This window comes from Pygoscelis adeliae, unplaced genomic scaffold, assembly GCF_000699105.1.
Source record: "Pygoscelis adeliae isolate BGI_AS28 unplaced genomic scaffold, ASM69910v1 Scaffold10, whole genome shotgun sequence".
In the NCBI taxonomy this organism is placed as follows: Eukaryota; Metazoa; Chordata; class Aves; order Sphenisciformes; family Spheniscidae; genus Pygoscelis; species Pygoscelis adeliae.
Window position 1 is genome coordinate 4,912,206 of NW_008824053.1, and position 18,556 is coordinate 4,930,761.

Genomic DNA, 18,556 nt, shown 5'->3' on the forward strand with positions numbered 1-18,556 from the left:
TGCTGGAAAACTGAAGAAACTATATGAAATAGTACATAATTACAAAGACAAAAAGCAAGAATTGAACCCAGATCATGTCTCTGAATTTTCAGATTATAGAGTCTGGAAAATACCAGACTACAGAATTCACTTGATATGAACAGAATATCAAGAGAAATATGTAGGAAAGTTAAGACATTAAAGGATAAAACAGGAAATTTTGCTCATGTAATTTTGTTTAAGGTTTAATTTTTCAAATATATTCAAAATATCAACACTGTGCTGTAACTTTTAAATGTATGTAGCTTTGTTTTCTAAATAATTGTGAAACCACAGTTGACGAGTTTTTTTTATTTTTGCTTGCTGGACATTAAGCCATAACAAACAAATTACACCATTGATTATTTACATATTCTTTACTGTTTTCTATTGATTTCACTGATTAAAGTGAACAGTTGACAGTAAAAAAAAAAAAAACCCAACCAAAAAAACCCCCAACAAATGAAAATTGCTGTGGTTTTGGGGGAGAGGTTAGTTTTGTTTTGTTTTTTTCCCAAAAAATAGTTTTAGCACTTTTTGTACTAATAATTGGTAAATGTACTTACCATTTTTTTTCTTATTTTTGCTAGCTTGCACAGGCATCTTGTTGAGCACTTAAATGCAGAAATAGTGTTACATACTGTCACAGATGTCACTGTAGCTTTGGAATGGATACGATCAACGTTCTTGTACATTAGAGCCTTAAAAAATCCAGCTCATTATGGTTTGTTGTTTTTTCCTTAATTGGTCTGAATTACGACACTAGGATGTCTTGTATCCATATTATTTTTTTCTTTTGTTTTCTTATGGACTATTATTTCATAAGGGGTTGAAAACAAGATGTGTAATATGGCCTGTCACATTTTTAGGAACAACAGTTTCAGTTGCTTTAATATAAGTAGTAGGAGTTTCAGCATGGTATAACACTTCAAAACTGTGAAGACGACATTTACAGCTTCATAATGATCTATTTCTTTTGATCTTAATACATTGGACCATGTATTAATGCAGTATCAAGCTATAAGGTACTTTCCAGCGCTGAATATGTAATCTGCTGCTAAGAAAAAAATGTGTCTAATATTTCATAGTTTTTCTAAAACAAAGTTTCAATAATCTTAATGCTGGTGTCTTCAATTTGTCTTGTCCAGAACAGTCTCTCAGTCCCAGCCCTGACCATATCTTTGTTCCTGTCCACTTGCTCTACACCCGATTATGAAGTCATTGGGTGCTTGCTGGAGACAATTTTTTTTAAGGATTTATAGATGGGACTGGAACATAGTACATCTAGTACTTGAACGGGTGTTAAAATTCAGGTGGCTTCCTGTATTCTAAAATATGAAAACTCTACATGTGAAGTTGCTCACTGACATTTCTGCAACTTTGAGGACGCTGATGTTTTACATAGGGGAATATCTGCAGCTTTTGCCTTTGCCCATCTGTTCTAACAGCCATTTATTGATACTTAGATACTTACACTATGTAAGGCTTTTGACTTGTTCCCAGCGTAATAAATATTTACAAATTTTTCACTTCGGGGTATTTGTCTGGCTCCCAAAAATCAGCAAATCAGTTTTGATGGGTCATGATATTGAGGAGGTACCATTGTATTAGATTTAAAAGCCATTTGTCTTTTCATGAAGGTTTTTCATCTGCATTGCATAAAATTGGAATTGAAGCAAAATTACAAGGTAAGTGGCTTTTAAGCTTTTTTCAGTAAAATGTTACATTTTAGGGCAGGTTCATCCACGTTTATTATATATCTCCATTGATTTCAGTAGATCCATTCACAGAACAAATGTAATTTACTATGTTGTGCTATTGATTTCATTTAATTATTAGTATTTTTGAAACACTATCAGTACATTTTGACTGGTGGAAAAGTTTTTCTTGTATAGAGGAAAAAAATTAAATGCCTTTACCTACCTCATCTCCATATACATTCTCAGAAATAAAACTACACACAGAGCACTTTAATTTTGATTGCTTGTCATTCTTCCGAATTTTCCTTCGATTGATCTCATTTGCTTTCATTAATTTCTGTTGTTATACTTTCAAGAAAGCCCTTTTCAGAAATTGTCATCTTCCCTTCATCATAAATTTAGCCTTGAAAACAAAGGATGTAAAATGTAAACTTCTTCACCATCGGACACAGTTTCAAATTGCATGATTATAGCATGTTAGGCAGCAATAATAAAGAGCAGGTGGAAAGAGAGAACATATTATTTTTTTATGATCAATATTTTTATATTGGTCATTCAAAAATGCATAAATAACGTGAAAAAGAAATTTTAGAGAACTCCAGAGTGAGGCAGATCTTGTCCAGTGATGGATTCAGTGGATTGGAGGATAGGAGCAAATCTTAAAATCTGTATTTTTGTACAGGTAAGTCACAATACTCACATTGTATAGGTTTGCTGTTCAGACATCTGAACTGGTATGATCTGAGAATTCCATTCTCTGACCATGACATTTTGCGTTGGAGATCTACATTGTAGCGTATTGTTTGCTTGTTACCTGAAATTTGGCCCTTATGGATTGAATTACTCATTTTGCTTAGGGGTGTCAAGGGAAGACTTGCAGTCTTTCAAAGATCTTTGCGCATTAAGCATTCCATACAATACCAGTCATATCTCAGGCATATGGATTCAGTAGATCCTCTTAAAAATTATTTTGCTATTTTAATTCCAAATTTAGTTTTAAAATTTGCATATGAATAGCAAATGCATAATACAATAGCAAAGAACTAAGAGAATGCAAATACATAATTAAGAAATTGCACTTGCTCTTCAAGTGAGCAGTAATGTGAGAATGAGGCATCCAAGTTTACAGATACAAAAAAAAAATTAAAAAATTAGCAGCACCATCTTCTTCCTGTAATACTGTAAAAATGACTGGAAGACTACTTTTAAGAGGCTTTTTTTGCTGAGACTTGAATAAAACCCAATTATTGTTTTGTTGTTGTTTGGTTTTTTAAATACCGCTTTTTAGTTATTTACAATTCCATCAGAATACATACAGCTGACTAAATAGTTTGGGTATCAGTACCTCTCATCTTTAAATATGAATATAGCATACAACTTTTTTTTTTCTTTTAATTTATTTGAATGTAAGTTTTCTAGTAGATCCAAAATAAGTATATCAATAAAAGACCACTTGCTAAGATTGTAAGTGGAGTTCTGCAAATCTACAAATGCAGTTTTCTCTCTTCAGTGAAAGTCCTCATGGCTATCATAATTCTGTATAATTGTATACTAGACCAATTGGAGCTTAAATATCTGGAGGGGGGCGTGGTACATGAAAACATAGACTGATATATGCCCTGAATTTTGTAGAGCTAGTACTTGAACTCCACTTACACATTTATTAAATTTTACACAGTTGTGTAGAGTAACTTGTGATTGGTGTTGGGCTCGGTGGACCTATGCTGAGGCTGGTTATTGTGTAAGGGTTTCGAGGACCCATCTCCAGGAATACACTTAGTATATACTGCTTGAAGTCTCCAAATACGGGAGACATCGACTGTGACTTGCAGATAGGAAGAACAGGAGTACTTACCAGTAAGAAAAGGTACCTAGTTCATATGCTCTTTCAGTTGTTTTCTACTTTTTCCTGTCTTTTAGATCAGGACATTTCTGGTTTTGGAATGTAAGTTGAAGGGAATGGAGGAAATGAAGCATGTTATTACCTAACTAAGCCTTTATGGGAGAAGGCATGGTTTGAAATCACCTCTACAGATAGTGCTAGGGTAGAAGGCTTCACTTACAAATGCTTTGTAGGGGTGGATTGTATTTCCTTGAAGTGCTCTGATCTTAAAAACAATCTCTCTTTAAAGTTCCTACAGAAACTAGCTCCTTTTCCCTGCACAAGTGAAATATTTTGTAGTAATGTTTATAGTTATGTTTTCACACATTTCACGTGCAATGTGAATGACTTCTGGTTGCTATGGGAACTATCACTTTGAGTGCTTTCCCAGCTTAATTCTAAATTCTGAACATTGTATTAATGTAATTTTTGCCTTTTAATTACCTTGGTTTTGAAAAAGAGAAAAACAAAACTCTTCGGTCATCCTCATGCAGATATCTGACTAAATAAGTTCAGTGAAGTAAATACAAATGCATCTCATACAGTATGAAAATTTCTGATGAAGGATTCATAAATACCTGTGGATATTTGAAATTTCAACTATTTAAGTGTTAACACTCTAGCGGCAATCTTTTGTATAACTACTGTGGGCTCTCCAGTCTGTCATTCAGAATTGAATATGGCAGCCTACATTCTGTGCATCTAGTTTATTTTACTTTGCTACTTTTGCTTTACTGGAAAAGAGTTGGGTTGTCCTGTATCAGATATCTTTGAGTGAGCTTTCCCTGGGCAGAAGTTACCCACCAGCTTTAGTAGAAGCAGGATCATATTCTAAAACCTTTACTTGAGTTCAGTGGAATTACTCTGGTATACATTCACTGCAATTTGATGATGTTGTTTCTGGTTTGTGCATAGGTAAGTTTTTCTGCATGTACTAAAAATAAATATATTTTCAAATTGTCAACAGAACTGTGTTTGAAGAACTTAAATGATTTATCATCTTTTGATTTGATCAGGATGGATGAAACAAATAATTTCAAACCAACAGGTAACACTTTTTAAAAATAAACTCATTTGCAGAAGTGATGTTGAGATAGTAGTGAACTACAAAGGGTCACAATTACTCTTGTGACCCATTAATAGGAGTACACAAATGTAGTAGAGAACAGAATCTGAGAGATTGTTTGACTAGAATATATGAGCAGGTTTCTTTAACAAATCATGGAAGTTCATTCTCTTAATGCTGATCCATGAATAGATCTTCTCTTGTTGCTGGAAATTTCGTTGCAGATTAGGAGAAAATTATAGAACATTATCACAGGATAATTGGATGTGACACAGTGCAATGAAGGACAGGTTTTATCAATACCTGCTTTTCTCTACAGTCCTCTGCTAGAGGTGGTTGGCTTCTCAGCATCCACAGTTCACAGTCTGGTATATTAGTGTGAATTCATCTCCATTGGAGAAAACTGTAACTGGCACGTATTTCTTTCTGCCACTCTGTGATGGGGTCAGTAAAATCCATCAGACAGCTGGGGGCCATAACATACTGAGTCAGTGGTGGTAAATCTCATGGAGCCCTGTAATAAGAAAACTAATTCAATTTTGTGACTTAAAAAAAATATACTAAAAAAATAATTGGCATATTTATTTTTTTAAGGTATATTCTTCTTTTACAGAGACTGGAAGATTGATGGCATGGTATTATATTGCATTTGACACAGTGAAACAATTTTTCACAATTAAGGGAACAGAGACTTTAAATGAATTGGTAATTTAACTTTTTAAAGAAAATTTACATATGTTCAATTGATTTTAAACAAAATTAAAGATGATAAGCAGAAGTTTTTATTTCTTTTAAAGAGCTCAGGCTTTGTTTATATAAAGTTTTAGAGAATACATCTAAATAAATTCCATATGGAGTGTTTTTGAGGCTTTGTACTCGAGATCTTTCGATTTCCAACTCTTTCTCCCCTCACTAACCTTGCTTGTGAAGATACAAAGTTGCTGAAGCTGTTCTGTTTATGTATTAAACATTGTATTGTATTGTAACAAATTGTTTTGCAGCAAAAACGAGATGCATGCAGAGCGGATTTTACTTTTAAAGGAATGTTACTGTCTTTCTGTTTTAAGTCATTTTCCTCTGTCAGATAACAGGTTGTTATTGCTACTGTTAAGTCACAAAAGACATTTTGTTTTCAAGCAAATACTATGGTAGAACAGATTGGCCATGAAAAAATGGAATGCCTGTTCTCCTATGACTATCTTTGTTACTAAAGTATGAAGAAAGTAAAGTGAAATACATAACAGATAGCAAAAACTATTTATATTTGCCTTGTATATCATAAAGTGTTAGCAGTGTGATTTTGGATAATTTCAAGTGGAATGGTAATCTAAAAACTGAGAGAAAAATCTTCCCCTTTTGTTATATAATAGCCTTTATAGAAAGATGAAAGAAAGTTGGTCATATTAGAAAGAACTGATTGACCATCTTTTCATGGTCGTAGTGTTGAGACAATCAAATTTTTTTAAAGCATTTTTTTTTAATGTTGGAAGAAGTCAAAAAAATAGCAAAGAAAAACAATAAAAAAGTTAAATTGTTACAGATTACAATGATCTCCAACTGCACAGAATTTCTGGATGTCAAGTTAAGAACAAATGAAAAGAAAATACTGAACACTTTGAATAAAGACAAGGACAAAATAACTATCAGGTATAAAAAAAATAAATACATTGAAAAAGAAAAGTATCTGTTTAGCAATAAATAAAATGAATAGCAGAAAATATGTGTATTTTCATGCATAGGTTTCCCATGGAGGGGAAGATAAAAACAAGAGAAATGAAAATAAACTGGTAAATATTATATTGTGGTGTTACTTTTTATTGCAAAGCTATCATTTTATGGCTGTTGAAGTCCCTGCTAAAATTTATATCGTTTTATAGAGGACCAGATCTTGCATTTCATTCTTTCTAGTCTGAATCTTCTTTTGTTTTCCAGTAGAAACTTTTATGTTGTTATACTTTGCTTACAGCGTGGCTTATATACCAAAAACTATTTTTTTCCAGTCTTATTCAGGCTCAGCTAGGATGCATTCCTATTCAAGACTTTACTTTGACACAAGATACTGGCAGAATATTTAGAAATGGCGTAAGAGTTACTAGATGTATGGTAAAATTTAATCCTTTTTTGGTACATATAATAATAAGCTACATTTTATTTGAGTAATGCAAGTCAATCTTATTTTCACAGGGTTGTCTGATTTTCTGGCATCATGTAAGAACCACTTTTCTGCTTTATTAAACTCTCTGATTTTAGCGAAGTGTTTCAGGTGCAAACTTTGGGAAAATTCACTTCATGTGTCTAAACAATTGGAAAAAATTGGTAGGTACTAGTCAGAAATTATAAACGTGTAATCTGATACAGAATCAAAACTCACGATTAGCCTGCTAATTTCTGGGGTGTCTGGTTACATAATTAAATGAATCTCCTAATTACTCATTTGCCACAACTGAGTACCACAGTTGTCAGAATAGTCTGTCATGATAAAAGTAGCAGTAATCCGTTTAGTAATTTTCTTCAGGCTTTCGAAGTATTTCAGAGTTGTTCTTTTTTCTTAATGTTGATCTCGGTATCTTGGGCATATTCCACATTTGTGCGGTTGCATATCTCTGACTAGGCTATGCCTTCCTTTCCAAACAGCTGTCACTGTAGGTCCTGTTACTCATATGCATGAAAACCCTTTAATTTGCATTGACGTGGATAGGAATCATGAAATAGAAATAAGTTTACTGTGCATGAGGTTCTTATACACGAGGATCACAAGTTTCTAATAATCTTCTTCCTATCATTGTATCTGTTACTGGATGAACTTCTGGCTGGAAGTACAGACTTGTCATAATTATTTGAAAAGGAGTTCAGAAATTTTGGAGTCCTCTGCATTACAAAAATGTAGTTATACTTGATTGAGGTAATAGTATAGCTTCCTGCTTTGGTGTCTGGTCTTATCATACCTTCATGCTTTCAGAATTTGCTGCAGTGTTCTCTGTATTTCTTCTTTAAAGACGCACCTACTCTGTACAGAACAGTATAGTACAGAGATCTGAAAATTAGAGAATAGCTAAGCCAGAAGATCCATACGGTACAGTACATTACAGCCTTGCCAGCTCAGGTGCAGAAGCTGTATTGCTTCATTCGTGAGGATTCAAAGCAAGGGACAGGGCTTGCTGGCTTGTGCGCAGCACGGTACGGTGTGGTGGGAACCCATTTCCACTACTTCCGGATCTGTGCCGATGAGCACACAGTCGTCTGAGGAGTCTGCCTCATGTTCAGCGTTCCTAGGGGGTTAGGATGAGTGGAATAAACATGGCGCCTGCAGTGTAGATAAATGCTTTCCTGTATACAATATTCAATAGAATAAAGTCAGGTTTAGTTTTTTAATAATAGAAGTGCTATATATACACCTCTGTCCTGTTTTCCTTTTTTTTTTTGGTATTTTTTCCTACGCTGTCATTGCTCTTGCAGCACGTTACAAAGAATTGCTAACTTTCAAAGTTCCATTTGTTCTACTGACAGGCTTCCAACTGTCTGCTGACAGTTCACTCTCTATTCCTGAATCAAATATTGAATTGATGCCTATATTATGATGTCTGGTTCTTGACCTCTGTCATGCTATGGCTGCTAAGCCTATTCTATGTCTTTGTGAAGTTAAGTGAATTGTTTGAGCTCACAGAAATCTACCGATACCATGTAACATTCAGAAATCCCTGATTTTTAAACTCTTATCTCAGTGTGTTATTTTTTTGAATCTTAAAAAAGCCTTAGTAATCAGTATTTCCTTTACAAGAGTGGCTGTTCTTTAACTGACATTTGGCCTTACTGAGATTGAGGATTCAGTTGAATTCTTACTGCGTTTCTACAACTATCTCAATTTGTTACTCTTGTCCAATAATGATGCTCCCTCTTGTTGCTGTATGATATGCTTGATTTCTGTTTGCTTGTTTTGACAGAGAGGATAATGATCGGTTGCCATGCAGGATTTTATCACCTTTACTACTTGTTCAGTTTGATTTCCACCTCCATTTTTTTCTTGCTCAGAAATAAAGACAAAAAGTCTTATTTTTATCTCATATTTTCTTCACTGGTGGAAACCCTTCTGCCATTTTAGGAATTATGACAAAAGAACTAGTCTTCAGCTTCACTTATAAAGAAACAAGGCAACAGCTCTAACTGAAGTAGCTGGAGAAGTAATAAGTGAGAGTTTTCAGACTGTTTGCAAAGGAGAGGGGAGATGGTAGAAGATGCGTTCCCTAAGTCAGACCCAAAAGGTGTTCAAATATACATAAAAGGATGAAAGGTCTTCCGTTTCTCTAACTCATTAAATTCTTGAGTTGAAGTGAGTCTTTTCTTGTAAGATTGCTGTAACGTCTTCCAAGAAGCAACCTAAGACTCTTGAGAGGTTTCCCACTTAATTTTCAGATCTCTTTTACTGTTTCTACAGAATTATGTATGAAGAATCCACATGCTCATTCTAAGTATTTAGTACTATCTTTTACTTTAAATTATTGTGGTTATTATAGTAGGCTGTAGTTCCAGGTGAGGGAAATGCCTTTTCGTATGCTGTGATGACTCTAAATCTCACTAGAAGTTTGAAAGAACTGGAGATCACAAAGAGGAGTAAGATTGTAAGAATAAGAATTCTCTGCTTTTATGGCAGATAAAGCCATGGGAAAATCTTTTGCTAAATCTGCAAAGACTCCTAGAAGATCATAATAATTTTTTTTTTTTTTGTGAATTTCCTTATTAGCTTGCTCAAAAACATGGAGATCCTTGTGACTTTTAACATAGTTAAATAATTCCTTGGATAGGGAAAACATTTCTGAGACAAAAGAATGCTGTGTGATGTGCTTTTTTTATCATCTATATGCAGAACACGTTTCTTGACTCTTGTAGAAAGTGATCTAAAATGTTTTACTCTAGAAAATGTAACTAAAAATTGTCAGTATTGAAGTATTGAGTGTTTCCATGTTTGATTTGTATTGCATTTCTTCTTCTCTTTACTAATGGATAAGTGAAATTAAATAATACTAAAATATTTAATCATCTGAAAAGAAATTTAGTGATTTGCTGGGCAAAAAGCTGGGACAAACATACTATAAAATTATTTCCACTTTGGTTTTACCTGCTATAATGCAGTTGTTGAAAATAATTTGAGATTAGCGATTGTCATTTAACAGCATAAAACTTAAATTTTTCACAGGTGTATCACTGTCAAATGCTATGGTAAATGCTGGGCTGACATCATTTAAAAAAATAGAAGACACAAATGCAAGGGAGCTTGAATTGGTAATTTATTATTTTGTATGCAGATAAATATGATAAGGAAAATATTGAGTATTAATACTGTTACCAGTAAAAGCAGTATAGTTAATATGTATCTGCTATATGATTGTCAGCAAAATTGAGTGTTTTAAGTGGTTTATTCATTTATCCTAATGAATTTAAAAAAAAAAAAAATGTGGCTACTGCTATTTTTCCTTGAAAATGTGTACGATGTTTTGTTCTAGCAAATTTAATGTGGATGATTTCACTGATTTATCAGGCTGGTTTTGGAAAGCAGTTGCTTCGATATGTAGAATTTAATCATTACGATGGTTTGAAACAAAGGACAATATGCATTTCCCTTTTAGGAGTGTTAGAAAAAACACGAAAGGGAGTACGTATTTACAGTTTCTCTTAATGTATGTTAATGATGAGAATCCTGAATTTCCATTATTGCTAGTTTTAGTTAAAGATAGTCCTAGAATAAAATTCTTCTGAATCACCTATAAAGTACTTCTTATTTTAGGGAAGTTAGATTTTACCCCAGGACAAGTTCTTTGGCTCTTGGCTTCTTTTCTGAGGAAACTGTTTTTCCAGAGTTCTGGAAGATATAACGGATTTCTAAAGGAAATAGATCTTACTTGGGTTTTTCTGTTTTGGCTTTAGGAATTTTATTTCTCTTTTCTGCCCCCTTTTGCAGTTTTCCTGTCACTTGTTTTGTTTTGACTAAAGCTAGGGCAGCATAGAAGAGTCATCTCACATAAAACCTGAGTAGTCAGGTTTTGAGGTCATTGGCTAGTTCATTGGCTGTTACCTGAACAGAAGTAGTAGCAACACGAAAAAGTAGTAGAATTTTCTTTTGGTTATGTTGCTATTCTGGGCATCACTGACAGTAAAGAACCAGGAGTGATGAGGGCTTTTGTTGGTAGCATAATTACTCTGGTGACTTTGATTCCTTGGATTTACATTTCTGTTGGCATCTCTGATCAGCTGAATGTATTGGAAATGAAATTAAATCTTTGCAGATTTTAAACAGACATCCTCCTTTTGGAAACCAGATAAAAGAATCTGTTTTGCACCTTCCAAAATATGAACTTGCCATTGAACAGGTAAATGCTTTTCTATTTATTTTATGTTTTTATGGTGATATTATTAAACGAAAGAGCAAACACTGACTGAAAGAAATTTTGAGTCTTCACTGATAGAAGATTACACAATATTGTGGCCTCCTTCCACCTTAGCATGTATAATCAAACTCTTAAACATCAAAGGAGAGCCTTGGAATAGACATTCCCTATAATACATTGGCTTCTCTCTCTCTCTCACATAGCATTTTATGTTACAGATGCAAACCAGTATATTCCACTTTCTAGCATTATATGTGAGTCTGAGAGATCTCTTCTATCTTGACTATAAGTAAACACCAGAGACAGAAAAACATCCATATAAAACTTACTGAAGAAGCATTAACTCATGTTTATTTTCTACGTCACACTTAGGAATATAGAGAAACAGTAAATTGACCTAGCTGGTACCCTTTCAAAGGAAGGGTGCAATTCCATGTGCAATCAAGAGCTTTGAGGTTCTGGTATGCATCTTGGCTTTAAAGAGGTCACATAGCCACTCTGCTCTTCTGAAATGCAAAATTTGAAAAATAGCCTTAAAGTGTCTCGTGAAGTTGGTACAAATGAAGACACCTTTGAAGTTAAAAAGTCAATAAATGTGTGAAATACTGTTGTTATAACGATCAGTTCTATATTAGTTTTTCATTTGACATAATACCAGATCAGTCTCTCTAAAGTTATTTTCAGAAGAAAGATTTAACAATTATAAATATCTTATAGAGGAATGTTGGAATGGCAAAATATACCTAGTTTTCTTCTTTCATCTTTCTCTTTGCATTGAACAGAGGATTTTTCAGGGGCTTAATGTAGACTGTCTTTTATTCTCAATACTTAATCAAATTTAGGATATTCAGCTATGGACAAGTTACTACTGTATTAATACTGTTTCAGAACAACAAATAAAAATAGTACCACAAATTGAAATTGCTTGAATCAAGGTTTTGTGCTTGTATCAACAGTTAAAAATTTATGGAAGGACATATATTTTACTTTGCCTGTTTTAGCAGTTATGTCTTTTCTATATCATTTTTTCCTAGCTTCCAAAATACAGTGATACATTGGCTGAAATCTTAGTAACCATCAAATTAACAAACTACGAGCAGCTACAGACAAAGAGGACAGCGACAGACTTTCACTATGTTACATTGGTCATAGGAGATGCTGACAACCAAGTCATTTTTAATCAGAAAATTATGTATGTATGATCAGGTGGTTTTGCCTCGCATCTTTTAAGGATGTTTTCTTTTAATCTTTTCTGTGACTTGCAGTTTTTGCAATGCTTTCTACTGATGCCAAATGGTACAAACTATTCTTTATCCTACAGCATTTTCTAGTCACTCTTGTCATTTAAAATGCTGCACAAGATTCAAAAACCCCCAAAACTTGCCGGTGTGCTTGTCAGTACAGAGTATGTGTAAATATCTGTACAACACTGATGTCATATTATGGAAGTCATAATAATTTCCACATAAATATAAAACAAGTAAAATACCTGTCAAAAAGATACATTCTCAAGTTGTTACTTACTCTTATTGGCTATATTTCTTCAATTATATCATATTGTCAAAATTGTTTTTCACTCAGAGATGGAATTAAATTCTCCAGTTGGCTAAGATATGCTTGGAGCAAATGGGAAGAGAGAAACAAAATCTTTTCCAACTGCATGACCTTCACATGAGTTCTGGCCAAACTCTGGCACTTTTGGCAGAACTGAAACTGATGTGCAGGATCCTGGCTCTCTTATGGCCATAAATCATGTATTATTGGAAGGTTATTCTTAGGCCACTTATGAAGCAAAATCCAAGAACTAAGACCAAATAAAGACTCTTTCACTTGTTTACAGATGTCCTGGTACAGAATCTTGTTTTCATTGTCCATATCTAACAAAACTTTACTGATACATTACAGGGATTCTGTGCTGCTGAAAACTGGAAATTGGACAAAGAAAATTGAAGTGAAAAGAGCTCTTAAATCAGAGGACATTAGTATAAATTTAATTAGTTCTGATTATGGTAGGTTGACTGGTATGCTTTTAATTTAAAAACAACTGCATAAGAATTTTGAATAAATTATTAGAACACTTTATATCACGCCAAAAATACAATAAAATGAATGATCTGGAAACAAAATTCTATTACATGTTTTTTTACTGGGTTGAGTATTACCTAACAGTCCTAATTACTTATCTGTTTGTTTCATTTACTAGCATATTAATGAACTGGAAACATCAAAACTGATACTAGGTGATAGTATTTTGCTCTGATGCAGATTAGGATTCTCTTTTGCCCTTCACCTTCAAGTTGAATTAACTTTCAGTAGGGATAATCTATCAGCTTGATAGGTTATTTATGCTGGGAAGAGCTGTCTTTGTGAATGGTTAGGTTTTGCACTGTGATAAAGAAATATTAGATATGGATTCACCTCCACTTCAGTAGCAAGAAATTTCTACAGTGGAAAATTTTGTGCCTTAATGTGTGTAGATTTAAACATTGGTCCCCTCAGGGTCAATTTCCATAGAATTGGAACTGTAGCAGCAGATGAGGAGAGACAGTGATGACCTTGAAACATAGAACTTTGAAATACAATTTAAAAATAGACTGGCTGTATTAAATTGTCATCATCCTCCACCTGTAAAGAAGATTGCTGTGTGCTAGATTAACTGAAGTATATTTGGTGCTTCCATTATAAATATTGAATATTGAGACTATTAAAATAATTGGGCCTGGAATAATCTGTATTCCTATAGCTAAACCTGTGGCTCAGGAAAAAGGAGGGTTTTCTAACCAAACAGATGAAGAAAAAATTGTCTTTGTATTACTACTTGGCTATCTGCAAGTTGTACTGAGTTCAGTAAAACTCAACACAACAGTTAATTTCTCTGAAATTGGTAACAGTGAAGTTAGACTAAAAGCAGGTCTTCCTAGTCTCTACTTATTTTAAAGTCCTCTTCTGTTTCAGACATGAAGGCAATCTCTCATTTTTTAAAAGCCTGTCTGGTTTTTCAGCAATCTTTGCCTAATAAAAGACAAAAATACTGTTTTTATAAATGGTGTTTCTCATAGTCTCATACGAATCTTGGTTTAATTAGAACTAGAATTGTTATTAGCATTCAACTTCAAAAGTACTATCAACATACTCATTTTATGCCTTTGTCAATACAGACCTGCTGATACTCCTGTAACACAGACTGTAGCACAATTTTAAAGTTAAAATTGTATCGGCAGTGCAAAGCCATAGATAAATGTAGTTTAAAACATTTAAAACAGAAAAATTCTGTTAAAGGGACTAATTTTGTTACTCATCTAGTAACCATGTCTCTAATTCTGAAAACGTTTGGTTTTTTTAATCTCAATCATAAAGAATCCATTCATGTAATAGTGTGCTTTTAATGGTACGTTATCTTAACAAATTTCCATGATCTTTTAATAAACACTTATACTTTCTTAAACTCTTTAGAAAACTGAAGGTAATCAGTAGTTTAGAAACAGTTTATAGCAATTCTAAATATTTTTGTCTTTTTTTCAAAGTTGGCCTTGATATACAGCAAGCATATACAGCCTTTTACTTAACACCGAAAACAGTGGGAAGTAAAGCGGTTACAAATCAAAAACTGAAAGCTGAGTCTTCACTTGATATGCATTATGGCTCACCACAAAGTCTGCCAGCAGCAAAAGTAGATACAGGTAAACGGTCAGATCACATCATCTAGCTAATACCAAAGTCAACAGAAAATTGAATTTTGCTTTCAGTGGAGAGCTAGATCTTTATTTATCCATACTGTTCCTTTCTCAAGTATAATAAAAATACATTGCTACTGCTTCCATTTGTCAAGTATTACAGTGCAATTCTTTGATGAATTTGAAAATAAGAAAAATCCTGGGTGTTTGGTATCTAATATTACTGCTTGAATTTGGGAATGTAGTAGTGCCTCTCTTTCAGTAGCATTGATTAATTTCTTTTCAATTACGTTTTTGGGGCAGCCCAAAGTTTTGTTGAAGGCAACAAAATTCTAGTGACCCAGATTACTTCTAGCTTGTCTTTTAATGTATGAAGTACTCTCTCAACAATACATGTGAAATAAAAAATGAGCATTTCTGTATTATATTTTTCTAGGAGGCAGATCTAAACAAGAGATTACCTACAAGAAGTATGGAAACAGAGAATGCAACCATCGCTGTAAAAATAAAGATGTGTGTGGACATGACTGCTGTGAGTTTCATTGAATCTACTATTTCTGTTGCTTTTAGACAAATACAATTTAGAATAGCTTAGTTTATACCAATAGCTACATTAAGAGAAGCAAGGTAAGCAAGAGAGTCAGGCATGAGTTGTTGCTATGATGCAGTTATAAAAGCAGTAATATGTCAATAACACTTTCATGGCACTACAATGATTAATAACATCTTTCAGAACACCTAGCATATGATTTAAGAGCAATGTCAAGCTTGTTACACTTTTATATAAATATTGGTGTCTTAAATCTTTTAATTAGCGTGGTAAATCTTTTAGGATCTTTTAATAAAAGATACTAAACTCAGTAGCAAAGTTTCCATTGATCTGGAAAGAATTATGATTTATGCCTTCTAAACTAATCTGAAGATGACTGTAATTCCTTTTCTCAGGTAAAACTGGAGTACCTCCAAGTTCTGAGATGAATGGAGATTCAAAGTTTTCTTTGTACCTAGCTGATTTAAGGAGCAGGAACTCAATTTCATCTGTACCCCCAGTAAAACGGTTAAAGGTTCATCTGAATACAGTCAGCCATTGAATAGATTTATTTTAATCTGTTATGTATTTGTATATATTTGTTTGCAGAGGGAATTTTATAACTAAATATGACCGTTCAAGTTTGTCTTTTCTGTGTGGAATGCAAAAATCAAAGTACAAAGGTACCAAAGGTCCGGGAATCTTTGAGAGTCTTTGCTGCTGTTTGGAACGCTTCCAGTGATCCACTTCTGTGCATGTACTCTTTGTTTTTACTTTTATGGCATTTGATAGATTGTGGTGGGTGAGGTACAGAGGCATCGCTGGAAGGTACTGTACTGTGACTTGGTTTTGGCAAAATATGACCTGAATGAAAACAAATAGTGGTATTTAGCAGAGTAATGCTACTAAGAGATCTTTTTGCATTGACAGGCAGATCCACTTGTTTGTAAGAAAACCAACCATGTTAGATTTAACCTCTGAAAGATTTCATGGCTTACACTTTATCCCTTTGAATGTAGTACTAAACTAGTTCTGTCTGCAGCAAGAATGGCATTTGAGATATTGGAGTGTTTATTTCCTCCTCACAGTTTTGTTTGCTTGTTTGTTTGCAATAGAGAATGTGTTAGCCTATAGCTAATACAGGTAAGAGTTAGTGATAACCAGTCTGACTTTGTCGGGGTACTTGGATAACTCCACTAGAAGCATGTAATTCAAACCTTTTTAACTGATTGTGTTAGATAAGCAGATATCAGAAAGATTTTATGAATTCTTATAAAGTCTTTAAAAATTATGCTAACTTGATACAGTATTAATGATGTCATTAAGATTGTTAAAAAAGGTTTTCAATATGTTTATATCTTATTTGTTACAATAATCTTCTTTCTTTAGATGCAGATGTTAAATCAAGCTCAAAATGTGGATCTCAAACAATTTGTTTTTACACCTGAATCTTTGTTGCTGGCGTTGCCAAGGTACTGATTAATATAAGTAACAGAAATCTGTCTTATTTTACGTAGTATGTTAAGTTGTGACAACTAAAACCTGTTTTCTGAATAAAATTCTTTTGCAACTTTATGCAACTGTTTTACTGACATGTCACTGATTTCTTTTTTTTTTTTAATAGGCCTAGCAATAAACAGTCGTCTTCATCACCTTCAGTGGACCAGGTAGATAATATTAATAGCTTAGGAGGATCTCAGAAACAACTACAATCCTGGAATTATGGAAAGAGTAGTAAGTTACTGCTAATGTTTGAAATTATGATTTTCACTGTTCTGATTTGAATATATTTGTAAACTCAAACTTGCTGAAATCACTACAGCAACCAGTATAGCATTATAGAACGCTGAATGTATAGGGAAATACAGGGGCATTAATTGGCTTTCTTTCTGGTATCGGTAAGAATTTCTAATGTAGATCTAAGCATCTAAATGTACCTTCAAATAAAACAGTAATGACTAAATCAAATATACAAGGGTCAAAATCTGTAAATACTTCCTGAACGTTATGACTGTAATGTATTTCCACTGAAGCCGCTTGTAATACAAGAGGTATTTTACCCCTATATCTATACATTTTCTTCTTTTCCCTTTCTGCTGGAAGAAGTTAGTGAAATGTGAGCTTTTGTTTGGTAGCTGACAGAATGTGACCATTCAGTAACTAAGTTCATAACTAGTAAAACATCTCCATCTGGAAAAAAAATTTCTTTCTGTTTCTCTTCCACTGGAAAGGCCACAAATGTTTTTACATTTGGTGTTAAATGATCAGTCTTCATTATCAGTATATAACTGTGATGTTCTCCTCACTGCATGCCTTTTGCCATTGTATTTGGTGACAGTAGATGGATGTGAATCAGGTTTTGATTAATTTGCTTAATGAGTAGCAGCTCCAATGTTTAGATCACACTCAGGCATATAAGAAACACTGTGCTGAAATGAATTGAAATGTTTTTTAGTTCATAGTGCCTTAAGTGTTGGCAGCTATGCTGCATAATTTCATTTTTACTTAATATTTTGATGATGGGATTGTAATCCGATTCCTTTAAATTAATGCTTCGTGTTTTCCTGCCATACTAATTTACCTGCTATAGTTGTTATCTAGTCTTAAGATGGAAGACTGTTGCATAGCCATATCATCAGTTGCTATGGGGGGTGGGCAGTTAGTGTATGGTATGGTTGTGGTAAAAGAGTAAAGTCATGGGAAGACAGATGGATATTCCAGTATAGCTATAGTCTATGCTTAAGAACATCTTGAGGCAAATCATACAGGATCAAGGGGACGTAGTAGATACTGCTGACTAAAAACCATCTCCATTGAATAGTAGTAGCCATATTGATTGGGCCAGCTGCATTTAAAAAAATGCACCAAAAACAGTTCTGATGAAGTAAGGCATCAGTTCATATGATTTTTATAGGGTTAACCGCATCTGTAATATGGTATCTTTCCATTCCATTAAAAAAAAAAAAAGAGGTAATTAAGAATATACTGTGAAACTGTAGTAACCTAAACCTATAATTTATTTAAAGTCTGTGTGTCTGTGCAATAAAGCACCGTGCTGACTGTGCACATCCAAAATTAGAATAGCAGTGCCTTCCTGGTGTTGCCAGTGTCTGTGGAACAGGATTTTTGATTTCAGCCTCTCCTGCTCCCCCTCTGTTGAAAGGGAGACCTGGATCAGGGTTTCATAAGCATATATTAGGGCCATGACAAAGGACTGAAGATTCCAGCACTGTCTGATGCTGGAGGGCAGAAGAGAGAGGAAAAAAAAATTAGCAGAGAGAATTGGACTGGTGATAAAAAGAGAGAA

The 18,556-nt window shown here is 33.8% G+C and overlaps 1 protein-coding gene across 1 annotated transcript in view; it reads left to right on the forward strand.

The window, feature by feature from the left end:
• Nucleotides 1-18,556, forward strand: part of HFM1 (HFM1, ATP-dependent DNA helicase homolog (S. cerevisiae)) — a 39,482-nt gene that overhangs the window by 18,510 nt on the left and 2,416 nt on the right. Inside the window, exons 17-32 of the mRNA XM_009333880.1 lie at nucleotides 609-742; nucleotides 1,659-1,706; nucleotides 4,568-4,648; nucleotides 5,280-5,371; nucleotides 6,207-6,313; nucleotides 6,406-6,453; nucleotides 6,667-6,764; nucleotides 6,851-6,982; nucleotides 9,858-9,943; nucleotides 10,945-11,028; nucleotides 12,081-12,238; nucleotides 12,952-13,055; nucleotides 15,157-15,252; nucleotides 15,666-15,784; nucleotides 16,639-16,721; nucleotides 16,874-16,983. Of these exons, the coding sequence (XP_009332155.1) occupies nucleotides 609-742; nucleotides 1,659-1,706; nucleotides 4,568-4,648; nucleotides 5,280-5,371; nucleotides 6,207-6,313; nucleotides 6,406-6,453; nucleotides 6,667-6,764; nucleotides 6,851-6,982; nucleotides 9,858-9,943; nucleotides 10,945-11,028; nucleotides 12,081-12,238; nucleotides 12,952-13,055; nucleotides 15,157-15,252; nucleotides 15,666-15,784; nucleotides 16,639-16,721; nucleotides 16,874-16,983 (1,580 nt within the window). The remainder of the gene's footprint in view (nucleotides 1-608; nucleotides 743-1,658; nucleotides 1,707-4,567; nucleotides 4,649-5,279; nucleotides 5,372-6,206; nucleotides 6,314-6,405; nucleotides 6,454-6,666; nucleotides 6,765-6,850; nucleotides 6,983-9,857; nucleotides 9,944-10,944; nucleotides 11,029-12,080; nucleotides 12,239-12,951; nucleotides 13,056-15,156; nucleotides 15,253-15,665; nucleotides 15,785-16,638; nucleotides 16,722-16,873; nucleotides 16,984-18,556) is intronic.